General features: G+C 33.9%; 2 protein-coding genes across 2 annotated transcripts in view; one reads left to right on the forward strand and one right to left on the reverse strand.

Moving 5' to 3' along the window:
* Nucleotides 1–358, reverse strand: part of BDZ99DRAFT_476902 (WD40 repeat-like protein) — a gene marked incomplete at both ends in the record, with an annotated part of 687 nt that extends 329 nt beyond the window's left edge. Inside the window, one exon of the mRNA XM_033722084.1 lies at nucleotides 86–358. Within this exon, the coding sequence (XP_033576439.1) occupies nucleotides 86–358 (273 nt within the window). The remainder of the gene's footprint in view (nucleotides 1–85) is intronic.
* A 7,931-nt stretch (nucleotides 359–8,289) lies between these two features.
* BDZ99DRAFT_388014 (uncharacterized protein) lies at nucleotides 8,290–8,610 on the forward strand (the record flags this gene model as incomplete). The annotated part of the gene is made up of 1 exon (XM_033715553.1): nucleotides 8,290–8,610. A coding segment is annotated over one exon (321 nt), but the record flags the coding sequence as incomplete, so codon positions are not given.
* Nucleotides 8,611–21,921: the final 13,311 nt, after the last annotated feature.

Here is a 21,921-nt window from a genome sequence, read left to right on the forward strand (position 1 = left end):
GTGAGAAGGCGACGGCATTGACGTTGGAGGTATGGCCCTCGAGCACGCTGCGGCACGACCCTGTAGCCGCCTCCCACACCCGCACCGTGTTGTCGTCCGAGGCGGACGCGACCAGCTGGCCGTCTGGTGAGAAGGCGATGGCGTTGACGTAGTCGGTATGGCCCTCAAGCACGCTGCGGCACGACCCTGTAGCCGCCTCCCACACCCGCACCGTGTTGTCCCTCGACGCGGACGCGACCAGCTGGCCGTCTGGCGAGAAGGCGACGGCATTAACGTTGGAGGTATGGCCCTCGAGCACGCTGCGGCAAGCATCCCAGTCGTCTTCCCGTTTTGACAGTAACTTAATCCACCCTGGCATTTCGTCTACAAAAGCTTTCCGTGCTATACTTACTTCTGGGGCAAATATAAGAGCCGAGGAATATATTTATAAAGGAGTATTTTAGAGTATATATTAGAATTAAAGAGTAAATTATCGAGCGTTATAGAGAAATATAGAAAGAGCACTATTTAATACCTATATTGCACGTTAGTATAATATAATATTAGAAAAAAGTAGAAGCCTTACCTTAACTAGCGTAGAAAGTGTTTCTAATAAGGAAATATATTTATTTATATTTTTAATTAGACTTATTACTTTAAGCTAGTAAAGAAAGTATTTCTAGAGGAATATATCTATAGTAGCCTTATTACTAATAAAACGCTAGCTCTACTTAAGGTAATACACCTAGTAATAGTAAGTATACTGCAACTTAGGTAATAGGTAGGTTATAATTTTTCCTTTATTAACCTTACTTTTTAAAGTTCTAGGCTATAAGTTATATATATTCTATTATAGGCTATTAGGGCTAGATATAAGTTAAAGGTAATAAAACGCTAACCTTTTATATCTCGCTCTCTTATCTACCTAGAACGGGCTCTTCTCCTTTTTTAATATATTAATAAGGAATTTATAGAATAATAAGTGCAGGAGCTATATAGGTATATTATTGCGGTCTAGTATACTTAGAATAGAGTATAGGAAATCTAGTTAGTAAGTAATATTATCCTTAGATATATAAAGAAGGCGAGTAAGTAATATAGTAGAAAGTAGAGTTTCTAGAACTACTATACTCCCTATAATATCCCGAAACTTATATACCTACCTCTCTTTATCTTTCTTATCCTTTTTATTAAATAGCTAATTAAGAATAGGGAGATAAGTCGCGTTAAGTTTTAAGACTTTTGCCTTCTAATACTTTAAGATAATTTCTAGGCGCTTTTTAGGATTATTACGCCGATTGCTAATATATTAACACGCGGTAGTAGCAAAGATAAATAGTAGGACTGCTTATTCGACTAGCGCCTTAACTTAATCCCTTCTCGGCCAACCTAAAAACAGTAATTATTCTTCCTATACTTATCCTAGTTTATGCTTAAAATACGCGCAGATATTGTATTAAATTATTTATTTTACAACTTTATGCAAGATAAGGTCTTTAAATATACTATTAGCTAATTATTTAAATCCCAGGCGGATATACAGTTCTAGTTAGCTTATTATAAAAACCTATAATAATACTAACTTAAGATCTCTTATTTATAAAAAGAGCTAAAGAATTACTTATATATTACTATCTTGCTTATATTTATCTAACGCGTTTATTATAATAAGTAGTACTAAGTTTAGTAAATATACTATATTTAAAAGCGGATAAAGGATTAGCTTCTCGAACTAATCCTTTAGAGTCTTCTTAAATATAGCTGGATTAGCTTTAATCGCCTTTTTAATTCCAGATCCTAACCTTAATATATAATAAGCCAGCTATATAGCAATAGTAGTAAAGAACTAAGTAGTATTCCCGCGCTCCCCCTCGCCTTTTTTAAAGAAAAAGCTAGCTCCTAGATATTATTATTTGGCGAAGGTCCGGGCAACTATATAAGTAATTATAGACTTTCCTATTCCTGCTGTACTATTTAGCCAGAATATAGGTTTGCTATTTTTATTATTTACCTATCCTTATATATAACGCAGTAACTTAGTACAGGTATTTAGGAGGTATATTAAATTATATTCTTCTATATAAGAGTTAAAGGAAGCGCCTTTAGTAGTAGGTAATAAAAGCGTGTTAGTTTTCTAGTTAACTCGAAGAATAAGGGCCCTGTATATCTTTTTATTAGTATTTACTTACACTAGAAAGTATATACTACTTATATCTAATCTACTTAAAGTATAAGGCTAAAAGTGTTCCTATATTTCTTAAGATTTTAAACCGCCTTTTTTACCTCCTTGCTTATTAATAGCTATTTTAAGGCCCGTATACCGAATTGCTGTATTACTTTACAGCCGAGGCCAGGCTTAAGTCTAGCCTTAAGTTTATTCTTAAGGTTTTTTAGCTCCTAGGAATATCTTTAGAGCGGGTCTAGCAATATATATATAGTAGAGAGCCGCGACTTATCCTGCCTAAGAAGCTGTTTAAGCTTTTTAAGAATATTCTTAATTTTGTTAACCTTTTAATAGAGGCGCTTAATATCGCCCTTTATATACTTAACCTCGACCGAGTACTAGAAGCAGAGCAACGCAACCTTAGCAGATATATCGATAACAGCTATTATACTTGCCGCTCCGGAAAGGCTATCTATAATATAGAGCGCGGTTAGAGGGGTAGTAGATATAGTGGTTTAGTAGAGGCTGCAACGTCGATTTGCAAGGCGGCGAGGCCGTGCCGTCGGTGTTAAAGATGTTGCCGTTTATCTTAAGCGCGCTGGGGCTAAAAAGGCTGCAGTGGCTAAAGGCTGCAGCGGCACTATTGGGTTTAAAGTTAAGAGGCCCAGCTATAGGTATAACGGACCGCCCGGATAGCTATAAGCTTAGCTTATTATATTATATGTAAATTACATCGTGATCTCGATATAAGATATATAGAATAGTTATATACTAACTAGAATTAGAAATCGCTTAGATCCGAAGTACTAATAGAAGTAGTAATTTTATATAGAATTGCTCGCCACAGCAGATATAAGGCTAATAGTAATATTTTGGAATTTTAGTAAGCTTCTACGGGTTAGATAGCACTGTTTATTTGTATTATAGGGTAGCAAAAGCTTAATAGTAGTGTTGTACGGAAGGAACTCTGTTTCGCTAGAAAAGAAGGCTCTGTATAAATCGGCAGAAAGGCGACGATATATAACGTATTTTTTAGTTAGAAGGGGTTATAGATGTTAAGAAATAGCTATAGTATATAATCTATAAGAAGTTGTTGCGAATTTAAACAAATATATAGATTTTAAGTCGCTTAAAGTTGAAGTACCCCTTATATTTCTCGGCGCGGGGTGTTTCTCGACCCGCAGTAACGGACGTTAGGAAGGCCTCCTAGTATAGATCTACACATCACGTGTATAGAAACCTATACATCACGTGTCTATCCATCACGTGCCCGAATATTAGCCGGATGCTGAGAATTCTATAGCTATAGTAACGGAATTCGGTTACGCTATAAAAGAAGGCTCTCCGTAAATCGGGCGCGAAGGCGACAATACGAAACGTAAATTTTAGGTGCAAGGTTTTCTAAGTATTTAGGAGTAGCTAAATTACACGACTTTTATAGAACTATAGGAAATCTCGATATCTATATAAAGTCTAAAAGTTGTTTAAAGTTAATATACCCCTTATATTATGCGGCACGGTGGGTCGTGCGCGACTTAGGAACAGATATTAGCTGTAAAAATACAACCTATAGGTAACTGTAAATAGAGCAGGTAAGAAGTATAAAAGGTAGATTATAGGCTTAAATATAGAGCAACTTTACTAAACTGCGCTATAAGTAATTAGTAAAGTAGAGTTAAAAAAGGGGCCCTAAGTTAATAAAGTAGCTATTTTTAGGCGTTAGTAACAGGAAGTTCTCTGCTGCGGCGAGGGAGTGTTATATTATTGCGCGTAAGGACTTGCTTCTTAGCGCGCTAAATCTGCTGCTTTAATCCCCTGGTATTAAGTTTCTTTAATTTATAGTAATATACTTTTTTATTACGCCTTAGTATTCTAGAAGCTAATAGGGATATAGGATTTCTTTAGGGTATACTTAAAACAGCAATCTAAAAAATAAAGGCGAATTAAAGGGTCTACTTAAAACGCTTTAAGTAAGGTATAAATTGTTGTAATATGCAGATAAAATCGTTAAAAACGACCTGCCAGGCTATATCGCGCTCGATAGAATGCACGTTATATACTATTTTTATTATAAGTACTTTAAATAGTCGACGCCTTTCGGGCCTTAGGATTGCCACTTAATTTATCCTATACTTAACGGTTTAAAAGAAAGGCCCTTATATAGTAGTAGTTATTAGGAATAACCCTAAAGTTGAAAATTCTTATATTTAGTAATATATATTATTATTCGTCGCGCATCTTTAATTTATCCTAAATAAACTAACTTATTTATCCTAGTATAGCCTGTTTTTAGACCGTAACGGGGAACTAAAAATAGGACGTTTTAGGCCCGTTAAGATTCTTAGGTCTTGGTTTCCTATAGAGAAATATCTAAAAAACCTTAAAATATTTGCTAACTATATCTTTATACGCTTATAAGGAGAGACTTAAAATATCTAAACAAAATATTTTTCTTAGTATAGGGGGTTTTTCGCTACCTAGGAACGGACGTAAGGTTATAGTATTTATATATAACCTATAAGGTATAACTAAAACCCGGTCCCGAATTTAGTTTATTTACCTAAAGTACCTAAAAAAGGCCTGTAAAGGGGACTACTTTTTAACCTAGATTATAAGGTCTAAAAATAAGTCCCTATAATAAAAGGTAATACTAGAGCTAGTTTAACTAAGGGCTTTCTAAAAGAAGCTTAAATTAAAAGTAGCTTCTATTTTAAACCGTTTTTAACTCCGGAGTTAACTAAGCTATTATTACTTTGCTATTTTCTAATATATATATTTTTACGGCTATTTCCCTCTATATTTTTATAGCAGCTAGAACCGCCGCGGCAGATTTAAAGCCTAATAAGAAACCTTTAAGCTTTACCGCTTCCAGCGTGTATTTTTCTAGTTAGCTGTAAGTAATAATCTAACTTAAATTTAGTAGCTTAATAGGAATAGAAGTAATTAGTTTTATAGCTACAGCAAAACCTAGGATAATTATAGGATCTCCTGTTAAAACCTTAGCTATAGCACAGAGTACCTCTTAGCTATTAATTGCAGATATTATAAGCATAAAATATCGCCTATCTTTATATTTAACCGCGTCGCCTTTTTTAGAAAAAAATTCCAGTTAGGCTTATTTTTTAACTACCGCCGGTTCTTTTTTATCTATAATAGCGACTACGCTAGCGTTTTAGAGGAATAGTTAAAAACTAGTACCTCCTAGCTTACTAGGTTTAATAGTAACAATTATAATACAACTAGTATTTTTTATTTAGTAGGGGAAAGTCTAAAGTATATAGTTAGATAGCTTAAAAAGCGCCTTAAATTTCGGATAGTATAGTAAGGTAGACCGGCCCTCTATAGCGGCACGTGACGGACAGCAGGCCCCTTCTCGGTGGCTGCGGCTCTCTCTTCGCGTATTATTATATCTTCTTCTTTCTGCTTAGCTGCCTTAGGCAGTATATTAGGCTACGGCCTCTACTTAGACAATATAATTAAGATTATCTCTCTCCTATTTCCTCTCCCTCCGGTAACACGTAATACTTAACCCTATAACTATCCTGCTCCCTACTACTATAATAGGGCTATAATTTTATAGAAAAAGTTTAATATTAATTAGTACCTGCACTCTATAAACCAAAACCTGTATATATAACTAAAATAGTAAATCCTATACTTTTCGACCGTAGTATTTTTAACTAGTATTAGTAATTAATTAGTTAAATTAACCTTGTTAATTTAATTAAGTTAAGTTACTTAACTTAACTTAGAAGATATAACTGCGTCCGACTTCCTAAAGTATACCCTTCGAAAAGTTCTGGTAATTAATTAATTAGGGTTCTAATTTAGTGCCCCTGTGTTTTTGCTACCTCCGCAGCTTATCTTAAATACCTAACCACCCCTCTATATAATTAAGAGAGTGCTCCCCTTTAAATATAGTTAAATAATTTAGTATAATTATACTAAGGCTTTTTATTACCGTGGTTAGCCTTATTAGCATGCCTGTAACCGAGGGTATTAGAACCGCTATTATCTAAAACTTATATTACTTCGAAGTTTATATCTAAAGCGTTGCTAACCTGCTAAATAAAAGTATTACCCTCGCGCTTTATATAGGTAAATTAAAGGAAACCTATTGTTTAAACCCTAATAGCGGGGGCATTTCGCTAAAAATATCTAAAACTCTAGTTCCCTTTAATATTACGCAGTTTAAGTATACTTATAATAGAACTAACCCTAACGTTTATTACGATATTTTAAATATAGATAGTTACCCTTTTAAAGAATAGGGCCTTAAGCTTTCTCCGTCCTTCCCTAAGTATTCTTTTATCTCTTGCGGTCCTGGCATAGTAAACTGCTCGCAAGTTTATAATAAACTAAATAACAACCTTACTACTAAAAGTTGTAAAGTTTTAGCAGATTTAATATTAACGTTATACCTGTCTCCTAAAGGTCCGGTAGTATTGACCTAAATAACTAAAGTTACTAGTATAAAAAGGTTTATATACCTAATAAAGATATAATTTAAGGGATATACTTCTCTAGTACTAAGTCCTTTCTATACCGCACTAAGTTTAGCCTATATACTAATATCCGCAACACGCAGCAAGGCTTCCCTATTTTATAGCGGTGGTAAAAAAAAGTATACTAGCGATATTATATACTATAACCTAGCTAGTAGCTATAGAGCTTACGGCTTTACTATCGCCGATAGCGACCACGTTGTTGTAATTGCGCACGATACTTAGAATACTAAGGGTATAATATCCAACGGCAACCTATAGTGCGGCTAGAAGATTACGATTTTTAATAAGAAGACTAGCAAAATATAGCCTGCGACTATCGGAGATAAGTATATAGGCACTAACGCTACTCTATATATAGGTGGGAATATTAACCTTCCGTAAGGCTTCTTTAATAAAGCCTTTTTCGGCGTTAATAGCTGCGGCCACTCTAACGTTTTTAAGTAGTAGATTAAGTAGAGCTCCGGCTTTCGCGCAGGTATCTAGTAATACAATGCTAGAATATAGGGATTCTATTATAACTGCTAAGTGTTCCGCTGCACTAAATAAAAATGCTTAAGCACCGGTATATTCTAAAACAAACTCTAGAGAATACTTAGTTAGATAGCCTTAATAAAAACTATTTTTACTTACTACCGTTAGCCTTATATATAAAGTCGGAATAAAGCGAACTTAGCGGCGGTATTATAAAAGAGATACGTTGTCGGAATACCCCTACTAATACTAAATTAGACTAGCTAGGTTCTTAAATAGACGTTTATAAGATCTAACTATATAAAGGTACCTAAAAGAAGTTATAGAATAATAACTATAAAATCTAACCGGAACTAGTTTCTACTACCTAGCGTTATAGATTATATCCTATATAAATAGCAGAGTTTCGGTAGTAAATTCGAGTATATTTTTTAATTTCTTACAGAAATATTAATAAATATACCGCAGTATTGCCTAGTAAAGAATACTATATCTAGAGAAGCGCCTAACCTAGGTAATATATACGCAATAGCTAAGAGGTTAAGTAATAGACTATCTCGGATTACCACCTGTTTTAACTTAGGCTCTAATATTTATAAGAGTTAAAAAATTAGAACTAACCTACTTCTGCACGCCTTAAGCCTTTATAAGCGAATAATCGTCGTTATTAGTGCAGGCGTTTTAGTGTCTGCTGGCAGTAAGTATTTTATATTTTTTTTTAGCTGTATACGGTCACCTAATTATGCAATAGTTAACGCATTTCGGTCTTGCAATAGCTTATTTAAGTTGTTAAAGCAAAATTACAAACTTAAATCGTCCGGGAAAAATCTATTTAATACCTTTTTAGTATACTAGAATAAATTATCCTTTTTAGTATTCTATAAAATACTGCGAACCTTGCATAGAAAGATTGTCTCTGCGAGTTCTACTAAATTTCACTGTTTTTTAGCAATATTAGCTAAAAAGGGGCGGCTTTTACGCCTATACTTCCAGAATATTAACAGGCTTAATATATTGCTTAAACCGTTGTAAACTAAAGTTCTATTACTAAAACGAGAACTATAGCTAATAACTATTCAACTTTATAGAAGTCTTTAGTATATAGTTTATAAGAAGTATTATAAAATTTCCGACTTTAATCCCAATCTTTTTAATTATACGTATCCGCCCCCTTATAAGCAGTGCCTTTTAAAAAAGAATAAACGCCAGCAGCAAGGGAAGCAGGACTACGGTATAGAATATTTGCGGCCCTGTATAGTATTATATAATAAGGGTAGCCCGGATGCTGAGGCTATTAGAGCTATATTTATAAAGGATTTAAGATTAAGGCCGGATGCTATTATTATTGCGGGCACGTTATTAGAGATTATTAGAGTGCGGAGGATAGTTAGAGAAATATATAGGGTGGTGTCGGACCACCGGAATAGTATTATAATTTGGATTAATATAGAACCTAAGCCCGTATCTAGCAAACTAAAGAGCTATTAGGATTTAGTAGTATAAAGCCTATATAATAGAGTTGCACGCCTATATAAAGCCGCTATAAAAAGTAGACCTATATTACTAAAGCTAAATAATAGAAACGTGCGGAGGTAGAAGAATAATCTTCTCTTAGAAAAAATAGCTTAGTCTTCTCTTGCTATTAATTAGCTTTTAGTAGATTCGGTGTATATATAAAATAATTATTCGTAATTAAGCTCGCAACTAATATAGCTAGTTTTTACGCCTATTTCTAATAGAAAACCCTTAACTATATAAGCTTTTATAATAGCTAGGCTCTAAGAAACTAAGCAGTAGCCTCCTAGACCTATTTTATAAGTATTAGCCGAAAACTACTTTTAGCTATTATAAGAAAACTATAAAGTTATCTTTAGAGATATATTAACCGCTATTCTAACTAAAAACACACCTGTTAATTATGCTAATATACCGCTATACTCTAGTCCTAAAGGCCTTACTTATTGCACTAATATTTATAGCTAAAGGGAAACTATTAGAAATATAAGGTTTCTTACTCTAGCTAGATGCTACTAGTTTAATTAAGCTCGAATAAGCTGGCTAAGCAAATTCAATCCTATAATACAGCCTAGCAAAGAAATTAGCGCTTTTTATTAGGCCTGTTTCTAAGGTTAACTACAACTATAACCCGAATATAGAATTCCACGTTTAATTAAATAATAGCCTATCCGGCTTTGCAATAATCGCGTTGCGCACTTTAAGAAATATTGCACGTAGGGAGAAGATTACGGTATTATACGGAACGGACTATTTTAATTCTAGGAACAGCAATTGCTTCTACGCGGTATGCGAGGACCGTGGAGTAAACGGTTGGATTTCGGCTGGACCCCCGTTTTTGGCCGGTAACAAAGGCCGTATTACTCGATAATCTGCTATAGCCCTTAAGCAGCGGAAGTTTAAGATAAATATCTTCTTATACGCCCCGCTATTAACCCTTTAAGCTAAGCGGGCTCGATTAGACTATTATAATCTAATACTAGCTACTGCTGTATTTCGCTGTTTAGTATATAGGCTTCGAGTAGTATATATGCCCCGGGGTCGACTATGCCTTATATACCACGTTAGGAACTTACGACTCTAATACCGCTAATAAAGTTCACTTCTTCTTTAAGTACTTTTTCTCGAAATTCTTAAATAGACACCATTTTTTATAGATACTATTGCGTATAATTTAGTGTCCCCTTATACTATCTATATTCTATTAAAAACCTATTATAAATTTACTAAAAAGGTTTTATAGACTTCTCGCGAGGAGTATATAAAAAAGAAGTTTAACGGGAAAGTATTCCGTTTTATAACTACAATTAACTCGTGCCTAAGGTAATTACGTATAGGACTTTAATATGCAATAAGAGTAATTATTAAGGACCTAGAAAAATTAATATTCTAAGGGTCTACTATAAATATACGTGCATTTTGCTAATATTTTAAGTACTTTAACGTAAAAAAGTAATTAATTATAGATATTTTGCTACTAAATTACCCTACAGATGCAATAAATAGAGAAAAAGAGTTTTAATAAAAACATCTTAGCAGTAAAAACTAGTATTAATTACTCTTTTATATACTTCCTCTTCTTCTTCCTTTCTAATTATATTTTTAACTCCTCTAGCTTAATATCCCTTATAAGTACGCAATCCCTACTTTCCTAAAGCTGCTTTATTAAGCTAATATTCTCCGCTTTAACAACTTTAAGCTTAGCCTGGCTTTCCGCATTAACTAGTACTGCACTCTAGTGCGTATTTTCTAAAAAATTTTCTTTCTTTTCTATTTCTCTTCTAAGCTCGGTAATTATCTCCTTTAATTCTTCGGTTTTTTATTCTAAGTAGATATTTAGTTTATAGACCTCGTTTACCGCTAATTAAAGTAAATTAAGCTGCTGCGTTTAGCTATCCAGCTGTTCTTTTAGTATTATATTCGCCTCTTATTTTTCTATAAGGTCCTGCAGTATACGCTGGTTTTTTTAAGCTAAGGTGTTTTAAGCTTTTTAGTAGTTCCTAAGTTCCTTAATACGCAGTATATTTAAATACTCGAAATATTTGCCCTAGTAGTCTATATATAAAGGAATTAGTTTAGTAGCTCTCTTAATAATTCTATAGAAAATATTAAAGTTCTAACTAGTATAACGTATTTAGCCTTAGATTGTTTTAGCGAAGTTGTCCACGCTTAAAAGTTCTTACTTTAGATTGTTTAGATTCTACTAATACTCCGATTTCTTTCCGGGGACTAGTTTATATTAACTTATTCTAATTATATAATTTTAGACTTTTGCAGTAGGCGTTTCCCATTTATATAATATAATATAGCGTACACCTATTAATTGCCTCTATAAGCAGTTAAAAGTTTAGTAACTATAAATAGCCTATACTACTTTCCGGGCTCTATACCGACTTAAAGTTGCCTTAATATAAACCTAGAGACTGCTATTATCTGTAACCTGCAAATCTAAAAATACGGCAAATCTAATTACTAACTTAAAACATTTGCAATCTACGACGTCTAGCAGCCGATACATCTAATTTAAGCAGAGGCAAAGTCGACAGATATATTTAATATTATATTTAGTACACATGCCGGTTCTAGGTTTATTATTATAAACGGAGCGAACTTTAGAAGCTAACTAGGGTTCGTGGCAAGCTTAAATCGATATTTGCATTTAGTATTGCACCTAAAATCGAAAGAAATCTAGAAAATCCTAAAAAAGTAGTATAGTTAAGCTTGCAAGCGCTAATATATAATACGGTACGCTTTATTCCCACTTTTCGACCGGCACTAAAGGTGGTACTGCTTTAAGTATACTACGCTGGTCTAATATTTAGTCTAAATACAAGTATTATTAAGAAGACTTTTTTAAAAAAAGTTCCTACTTAGTTTATATATATACCTAATATATTAGAAAACTGGAGTCCCTGTTTATAGACGCTTAATAGCTATTCGCGTAAGGTTATATCCGTGGTTTTCTCGCCGGACGGTAAAACGCTGGCGTCGGCATCGTCGGACCGGATAGTTAAGCTATAGGACGCCGGCTTAGGAAAGGCGCTGCAGACGCTTAAGGGCTATTTAGATTTATATAGTTTTTTATTCTCTAATATAGGGTTCTATCTCTTAACTAATAGAGGAGTGCTACTTTTTTCCAACTTTTCTAATAATATAGTAGCCTTTTATTATTGACTAGCTTCTCCGCTATTAATATCTATAGAGCAAGATTAGATATATTATAATAGTAAAAGAATTCTTTAGCTCCCTTCTAAATTTCGCCCTTATAGCCCTTAATCGGTCGCTGTTTATAGGGTGCTTTTCTAGTCGAGTATTAGTTGCAAACTTTATATTCTAATGTTTTTTAACCTCTACTACTACTGCAGATAATATCTTTTTATACTATTAGCGCAAGTGGTATTAATATATATATAGAGTTTAAGTTGCTTAAAGCTAATATACCTATTAATTTTCTTGCTATAGAGGGTTTCTCGCTACCTAGGAATACACGTTACCTACGATTATATATAGGGATTATAGTAATATTAAATCTATTTAATAGATATACTAATAAGATATTCGAAATTACTAAGTTTTTCTCTATATTTTTAATCCTGCCAGTAAATCTTATAAAGCTTCCTTTTAACACGCCTTCTCTCTATAATACCGTATACTTATAGTTTAAAATAGCAAAGTTTACTCTTACTTATATCTACTAAAAGAGCTAGCGCTGGTGCTGGCGGAATCGATGATAATAATAGTGCATATATATAATACTAAGGGCTGTTTTTTCCGATAAGCTTCTAGCTAGCATATCTAATTTTTTAATAGAGCTTTTTTATAGCCCTAATATCTCTATAAAAGGCGTGTTAGTAGGATTAACTATACTATATACTGTCTAATCGACGTCTATACTACTGTTTAATTAAATTAGGATAAACTAGAGTTCTAAAAATAGCTTATTACTCTAGTTAAACCTTATAGGGTTTAAATAGCGGGTGTATAGTGCGGCAGAGGAGTTACTCTTACAAAGAAAGACGGTAACGCATTGCCTGCACGTTGGCCTAGAAAGTTAATTAAACCGTTAGAAAGTTAGAGTTAATAATAGAAACTAACTAGATATTTCGGTTCTATAGCCGGCTAGCACGGGTTTTAAGTATAGCAGTATTATAGTAAGATTATAAATGCAGATAAGTATATTAATGCAAGCGAAGAGGAACCTAAGTAAGCTAGAATATTATATAAAATTGTATTTCTATATATAGAGGAAGACCTGCGACCTTAAGTGCTTCTATATTAGAGTTAGTATAAATATAAATCCCTATAGCGCCCTAAAAGTTCCCTCTAAAAGCTTAAATTTTTATATATCCGTATTTATAATATCCTCGCCCTAGTGCTATTAGCTAGATTAATAATTCTGCTAGTTACTAGGAATATTAAAATTTGGCGCCTAAGCGTGCTCGGAATCCCGAAACTGTATTTATTATATAGATCCGAATAAAAATACCTTTTAATATCTTTTTAAGGCTTATATACTATAAAATGTTTCCGTAATATTCTATTATTAAACCTGCGGCTTTAGGCTTTGCTAGTTTTAGGGCTCGATTAATATATTATAGATTCGCCGCTTTTATTTATATTTCTTTGTCTATATATAGAGATCGAACGTGTATAGTTAATAGCTTATAGGTTTCCTAGGGCATAGTATAGAACTTCTTTAGAACTATTTGCGAATCCGCTAAACGATAGTCCTAGTTAAAGGCATATTGTGTAAATTAGATAAATGTCTTCTTATTAAGACCTTTTAATACGCAGCTTACTTTTGCTTTTAAAAGGTGTTTATTAACTAAAACTCCGCGTAATCGTGAATAATAGGCTATAAGTGCGGCGTAAACGGTGAAATTTTCTTTTTTATCTTTAATTCCGAATAAAAACAGGTAGTTAAGTATGCTAAATTTTATAGTTAGCTAGTCCTAGAAATTTCGCTTACTACTTATAGTTACCTTTTATATAGAAACGCTATAATAATATAATTTTAGTAAGTGGAAAATAGCTCTAACCTTTATATATAACTTAGGTAAATTTCTTTAGCTACTAAATAAAACCCTAGGCTAACTTTAGTATAGTATGCTAAGGCTATATAAGTAATATTAAACGTAGCCTAAGTTCGGCTCTAAGTATTTTTAACAGGAAACGGGTGCCCCTATTAGTGCAAGGTGGAGCTCTCTCTAATAAGAAGGTAGCGGAAAAGGGGCTACACGTCGAAAAATACTATATTTAAAAGATATATAATATTATTTCACGGTTCTATAAATCTTCTATTAAGAGCTTTAATTCTAACTATTCTTCGGCTTCTTATTAAAACTATTATAATTAGCCTCCTTATTTATAACTTTAAGATCTAGTTACAAAGATAGTTACTATATATCTTATTATTCTTATTTTAAGATCCTCTAAATTATTAACAACGCGATATAAACAACGGAGATAGCGGGTATAGGCGGCTTATATAGGTAGACTAGTATTTAATTAGGGTGAAGAAACCCTAGAGCTCTATTTAGAAGCTTTGCCGCCGCCGTATCTAGTTTATAATAGCTACGAAAGTGGGTTAAATAACGGTAATAGTTCCTATACGGCTATTTAGATCTATAATAGTAATAATAATCGAGGTAGCTTAGAACGCCGCAGGTATAAGGCTTAAAACTTTTTTATAATAGTAAGTACTAGAGGTAAGGTTAATTATAGAGCTAATAAGCGCCTAGCCAGCTTTTTAGACTTTACTAGTAAGTATAACAGGTAGAAAAGACCGAGCGCGAAGCGTATAAGGTGCTCTACTAGGCAAGGATTATAGTTAAAAAGGCGCGGGAGCATGTAAAAAGGTTAGAGAATTTACTTAGCTAGGCAAAGATTACGGCTAAAGAGGCGCAGGAGTATAAAGAAATTAATAAGCGAACTATTTAGTGTAATCGGAGTTAAGTTATACTATCTATTAACTTTACGTATTATTTCTACTAGAAATTTAACGAAGAAAGCAAAAATTAAACTGTTTCTTTTTTACCCTCCGTCTATTTTTAAGCTAATTAAAGTCCGTTTCTAGGTAGCGCACTTAGGTTAAAATTAATATAAACTCTAATTTCTATAGGTGTCTAGCTCGTTGTTTATATACTAGGGGAAGGAGGAAGGCTAGCCCCGGGGGTATAACGTGGTATTTCTTCCTAACGCGTTACTTAATTTATCCTGTTTCCTAATACAGTACTAATACTATACTGCAGCACTGCTATTATACTACCTATTACTTCCTCCTATATTAGTATACTATCCTAATACGTTACTATATATAAGTTGCTAACCCTAGGTTATAGTACTGCAACCTAAGTAGCGTAATACCTACTATACTATAAAATTTGCGGGGTATATTAACTTTAGACACCTTAGACTCTATATATATATTAGTATATATTATAACTCTAAATTATATAGGTTATATAAGTTACTATAGCTACTCTAGAGCCCTTATAACCCTTCCCACTAAAAAATTACGTTCGCGCCGTCGCCTTTACAACTAATTTAAGGAAAGTTTTCTTTTATAGCGTAATAGAATTTCTTTATTATAACGCTATTATTACGCCCTTATTACTCCTAACTATATAAAATTTAAAAGCGATAATAGAATAATAGTAGTGCTATAGCAACGAAATTCGGTTGTACTATAATAGTACACTTAGGTAATAACACGGCTTTGCCTATATAAGGGTTATCTATTACTAATAGCCGTAACTATAATAGAACTTTATAGTATAAAAATAGGTATAGGCGTGCCTTTAAAACTAACTTACGGCGACGTATATAGATTTAAAGAAGAAGTTATAGATAAGTTAGTATAAAGAAAATACTGTATCCGCCTTTAATAAAGTACTTTATTACTAAAATATAAGTGTCTAGCTTACTATAATACTAACTATCTAAAAAAACACGCGAAATTTAGTAAGCGTAAAGAAAAAGCTTGAAAAGAGTGTTGTTATATAAGAATTTAGAAAAGAAACAGCTAAATAAATATTAGGAGTTCGGCGTAAAAAGACAAACAACTGTGTAAATAAGTAAATAAAGTAAATAAGTTAAAGTTAATTATTTTCGAGATTTGCGCAATAATATAAACGACAGTGTAATAGAGAAAAGAGCAGGTGTATTCTAAGCGTAACCGAAGAAAAAGAGAGGATAGGCAAATAATTGTCGATATTCGGTGAATAAAGACAGTAAAAACGTGAACAGCGCACGAGTAACCGGTCTTACTAATCTTATAACTCTTATACTTTTACGCTAAGATCGGCGTAGACTTTGCGTGCTCCTATATAATTATAAAATCACCTTTATCTTTTGCTTTAAGGTTTTAGAAGTTATTAATGCCTGCAGCCTTATAGTAACTAATTCTAAAGTCCTTAATAGTATATATTAGCTAGGATTTAGTAGCAGTATTTACTTTAGACTTAGCGGATTAGCGCGCCGAGCGTGCCTTTATCGGGGTGGATTAATATACTAGAGCAATTAGGGTAAATCGGCTTCTATAAGAACGTTCTGCAGCAAGCAATTGCTTATAGAACTAGCGTGTTGTATCTACAGCAAGGCCGATAGAAAAAGATCTGCTAGTAGCTACCCGTTTACCTAACTCGGCTTTATTATATCTGTCCTCTACCTTATAGGCGGCCAGGAAAATTGCTTTATCGGCAGCCTTCTTCCCCTATCTCGCGCGCAGGGCTTGCCGTAGTTCCTACCTTTTATCTAATTTTCTATCGGGAAGGAGCTAACTAATAAGAATATATATAATAGGCTAATATTTTTCCACTAAGTCTAGGTTAATAAGGTCTAAATCGGCGTTAGAATTACTAGTTTCTGCATCTTTAAAGGCAACTCTATATATACTAAGAATATAGCGTTTAGTAAACCGGAAATTCCTATTATCTAAGCGTTCGTCTCTATACTAATTATTAATATTACTAACCTTCTTAGACTTAGGTTGCTTATTTTTATACTTTCTAGATTTAGTATAAGTATTAAACCGATATTTAGCAGCACTTTTCTTTCTATATATATTAATATACCGAGTGCCTCTACCGCTAGTCCACCTAATAGTAATTATATTCTTACTACGCTAAGGGCCCGGCCTAGTATATAATACGCGACTATACTTAGGATTTTCGGACTTATATCCCGAGTTAGAACTATCTAGATTAAGTTAAAACAGTGAAGAATTTAGCTCCGATTTAATTTTAGTGCTGTTTACTTTCCCCTATTACTCTTCCTATTTTGCGTTGCTATCGGGTTTACTATTAGTATTTATGCCTGCTAGTTTCTCTCCCTATTTTGCGTTGCTATCGGGTTTGCTATCGGTATTTATACCTGCTAGTTTCTTTTCCTATTTTACGTTGTTTTCTAAACTTTCTGCTCTATTAGTTGTTCCTATAGCTTTACCGTCTTCCTAATTAATATCTATTTTGTCGATCTCTTCGTTTATATTTTTAGCTTGAAAATCCTTGTTATTTTTCTCGAGAAATGCTCTTAACCTGGCAGCTCGTGCTTTACTAAAGTTGCTGTTATCTGCCTGCAGTTTAGTAAGTGCGTCCTTAGCTCTAGCCTTTATCTAGGCTATATCTAAGCTTTTACTACCGTTATTTCTTTTCTTAGCTCTTTGCGAAGGCATTTCTAAAATAGGCGTCCGAAAGGTGTAGAGTATAAGATACTTTCTATGCGTTTATAATTAAAATTAGTAAATTATAGTATTTATATATAACAAAGTGTATAAAACTAGGACCTATAAGCTAGATTCGGTCTATTTACCTAAAGCACCTATTTTAGTATAGAAAGCAACTTTAAGACACGTCTAGAACTATTTTTATACCCTATTTATATTAAGTAAGGCCTAAAAAAAGGCCCTGTAGTATTTCTAATAGAATTTAAGTAAGTAGGGTTTTATAGACCTATAGTATTATACACCGGAGCAGGTTTAACTAAGCGCTCTCTATTCTAAAAAAAGGTTACTTATAAACAGCTTCCACCTCCGCATACTTTAAACTTTTTTAATTCCGGAACTAACTAATTAGAAGCTATTATCTAATATATATATTCTTACGGCTATTTCCCTTTACGTACTTTTAGCAACCGGGACCGCTATAGCAGATTTAAGGTCTAATAATAAACTTTTAGCCTCTACTACTTCTAATATACCTTCTTTTAGTTAGCTATAAGCTATAATCTAACTTAAATTCGGCGGCTTAATAGGAATAGAAGTAATTAGTTTTACGGCTATAGTAATATAGAGGATAATTACTAGATTTCCTGTTATAACCTTAGTTATAGTATAGATTACCTAGCTATCGATTTTAGATATTACTAGTATAAAATATCGCCTATTTTTATATTTAACCGCGTTAACTTCTTTAGCAAAGAATTCTAGTCTAGCTTATTTTTTAGCCACCGCCGGTTCCTTTTCGTTTCTAATAGCAACTCTGCTAGCGTTTTAGGGAACTAGTAAAAAACTAGTACCTTTTAACTTACTAGGTTTAATATTAGTAATTATAATATAACTAGTATTCTATATTTAATAGGGGAAGTCTATAGTATATAGTTAGATAGCTTAATAAGCGCCTTAAAGTTTGTAGATAGGACTATAACTTCCTTAAAAAAGGTTTAGTATCCGTACTCGACTATAACCTATATATATAACTAAAATATAGTCGAGATAATAGTAAATCCGCCTTTTCCTTTATTCTAAAAGCAATATTTACTTATAGTTATAAAATAGGTATATAGGTTATATAATTACTATATAGGACGCTAGCGGCTAGCGCAGCGCCAGCGACCTATATTAGGCCGCTCCGCCCTTAACGTAATCTATAAATTAGTAGCCCGCATAAGCTAGTGGCCCACCTAACTTAACACGCGACGCGTCGTCTAATAACTACCCTAATAGCAGCACTACAATAATAAGAAGCCATCTTTTAAGAAGGCAGAGTTATTCTAGGCGTTTAAGCCTATAAAACCGGCTAAATTACATTCTTCCGAGGCGTTAAGAAACTATACGATGTGCCCAGAAAAACGGTTACGCGTCGCGCCCGTAGTATTCCTCTACAACGCGGTGCTATCTCTAAAAATCGCCGTTTTACACCTGTATAAGAAGAGGTTCTTATACAGAGGATTTTATTAATAGACCAGCGTGGTATGCCGCCCTGTATTGCTACTATACGGCAGATAGCCAGTATTCTAGCTAGCCAACGCGTTGTACAGAATACCCCTCTTACTATCGGCCAGAACTAGGTGCGAAATTTTATCAGCTGCTATAACAACCTAAAATCCAAATTTAATCGCAAATACAACTATTAACGTGCTAAATACGAAAATCCTGTGCTTATCCGGGCCTGGTTTAAACGCGTGCAAGATATTAAAATATAATATAGAATTCTTAATAAAGACACCTGGAATTTTAATAAGACCGGCTGCTAAATAGGTGTTATTATAACTGCCCGGGTTGTTACTAGAACAGACTGTACTGGCCGGCCTAGGACTATACAGCCGGGCAATCGAGAATAGGTTATAATTATCGAATATATTAATATAATAGGGGTTGAAATTCCACCCTTAGTTATCTTTAAAGCAATAATACACTAAGCCGCTTAGTATAAGGTTATTCTAAAGGAATAGTTAATCGGCGTTAGTAAAAATAGCTGGATAATAAATAAAATTGGCCTTACTTAGCTAAAACTATTCTATAAGTATATAAAAGATCGCACAGTTAGCACGTATCGGATGCTTATATTAGACGGCCACGATAGCTATATAAACCCCGAATTCGACTAATTCTGCCTGGATTATAATATTATTATTGTCTGTATACCTGTATATTTATTGCATCTGCTGTAGCCCCTAGATATTAGCTATTTCTCCGTGCTAAAGCGGTTCTATAGACGCCTGGTTAAACAGATTATAGGCTATAGTATTAACTATATTAATAAATATAAATTCCTACCTATATATAGGCAGGCCAGGCAGGAGGCACTATATACAGGCAATATACGGGCGGGATTTACAGCTACTGGCCTAGTTCTATACAACCCCGATTATATGCTATTATTACTGCATGCCGGATATTACACGCCGCCACCCCCCTTTCTACGGCCATAATTAAATAGATCCTAGACAGCCGAAACACCCTATAATATCGCCGAGCTATAAAAGCAGACAGCCCTGCTAAAGCGCTATCGCCAGCGGCGTATGCATAGCCTATAAAGTCCAGCAGAACAGGCCCTTAGCTAAATTATTAAGGCGTGCGAAACAGCAATATTAAACGCCGTGCTGCTTGCAAGCGAAAATAAGAAGCTGCGCATAGAAAATCAGCGCCAGAAATAAAAGAAGGTAAGGAAGCGCACGTATATAGCTAGAAAGGGTATTCTATTAGGTGAAGAAGCAGCCGATCGTGTACAACCTGTACAGGAAGGGGCAGCAGAGGAGGCAGCAGAGCCACCGGCCGAGCGGCTACAGCGAGCAAAACCTAGGTGCAGTATGTGCGAATTAACAGAACACAATACACGTACGTACCCTAGGCGGCAGGCAGCTAGCTAGTATATAGCTGCATTAAATATATTTGTTCGTGGTGGAGTAATTCGGAATATTTGGCCTTAGTAGCGTGGTTAGGTGGGCTACTAGCTTGTGCGGGCCACTAACTTATAGATTACGTTACCTTTTCTCTTTTTATATTACTAAGTTACTTCTATAGTATAGTAATATAACTGTTTCTAATTACTATTTGCCTATTAAGCGAGTTCTTACAGCCGTAAATAGAATAATTAATAGTATAATTAACGTCCCTCTAGCGGAAAACCCCCTGTACTAGAATAAACCTATTATTTAGGTATTCTAACTTTTTTCCTTATAATTCTATCGAGTTATAGTTAGTGTATTATAATTTCTGCCTAGGAAACTAGTATATAGCTAAAAAAAAATACAACGCTTTTAATCGTGCTATTAATCGTTTCTTTTAGAGCTATAGTAACGGAATTTAGTTACGCTATAAAAGAAAACTTTTCGTAAATTAGGCGTGAAGGCGATAATATAAACGTAATTTTTAGGTATAAAGTGTTCTAAATATTTAGAGTAGCTATAGTACACGACTTATATAGAACTATAGAAGATTTTAATATATATACTAAGTATAAGTTATTTAAAGTTAAAGTAACTTACCTTTTATATTTTCCGGTATAGTAGGTTTTCCGCGACCTAGGAAGGAATATTATTCTAAGGCTGTTATATTTTTCTTACTATAGACTGTAATATTTCCGATTATATAAGGTAAGAATTTATCGATTTTATATAGAAATCTAGCTAGCCTATATATACTTAGAAGCCCTTATAGGCCTAATTTATACTAGATCTACTATAGTAAAGCAGTATATCTATATATTACGTGCCTATATATTATATACACGGCAGCTAAATATTAACTAAATATCGAGAATTCTATATCCTCTAAACCTAATTTACTTTTAAATTACTTCTAACAGCGCAACGGGCCAGAGCAAAGCCCTATCTTCGGCCCGAGTTTTTATTATTATTATACCTTTAGTATTATTAGAAGCGGAGGCTTTTTAGGGGATATAATAGTAAGGAATAGGTATTAGGCGACAGTAATATAGCGGTGGCGTATTAAGAAGGTTGCTGTTATATAAAGGAACTTTTAATTAGCTAGCAGAGCACCTTATAGGCGTATTAAGTAAGTTATTAAAAAGGAATTAGAAAAGGAAGTAAAGAGTCTGTAATAAGGGAGGTTATAGGGTAATATAAGTAATAAATATGCTTAGGCATCGGCCTCGATAAGTAATTAACGCTGCAGCGGCTAATAGAGGCCACGTGATTTTATAAGGTTTCTTATAATCTAGCAGTAACCTTATAATCCGGCGCGTTGTTAAAAGGCTAGTAAAGTATTCCGGACGGTGCAGTAAATAGTAATCTAGCAGCAGTATAGCAATCTAAAGTATATATAAGGCCTACCTAGCGCCTCTATACTTTTCCTTCTATATTTAACTTTTTTAAATAAGTTCTAGCTTTTTTAACACTTTATTAAGCTACCTTTTCCTTCTATCTTTAATCCTGTATTAAGACTTCTTTTTCTTTTACTTTAATCCGCTGTTGCTATAACTATAGTAGACACTCGCCTAGGCTTAACTACTTTAGGCCTGCTAAGAGGCCCTAGCGGAGGTAAAGGCAATAAATAGCCGGAGCCCGGTTATAGTCGCCGCCTTAGTCGCTTATATAAGGCTA

The sequence above is a fragment of the Mytilinidion resinicola genome (assembly GCF_010093595.1).
Source record: "Mytilinidion resinicola strain CBS 304.34 unplaced genomic scaffold BDZ99scaffold_10, whole genome shotgun sequence".
NCBI classification, from domain to species: Eukaryota; Fungi; Ascomycota; class Dothideomycetes; order Mytilinidiales; family Mytilinidiaceae; genus Mytilinidion; species Mytilinidion resinicola.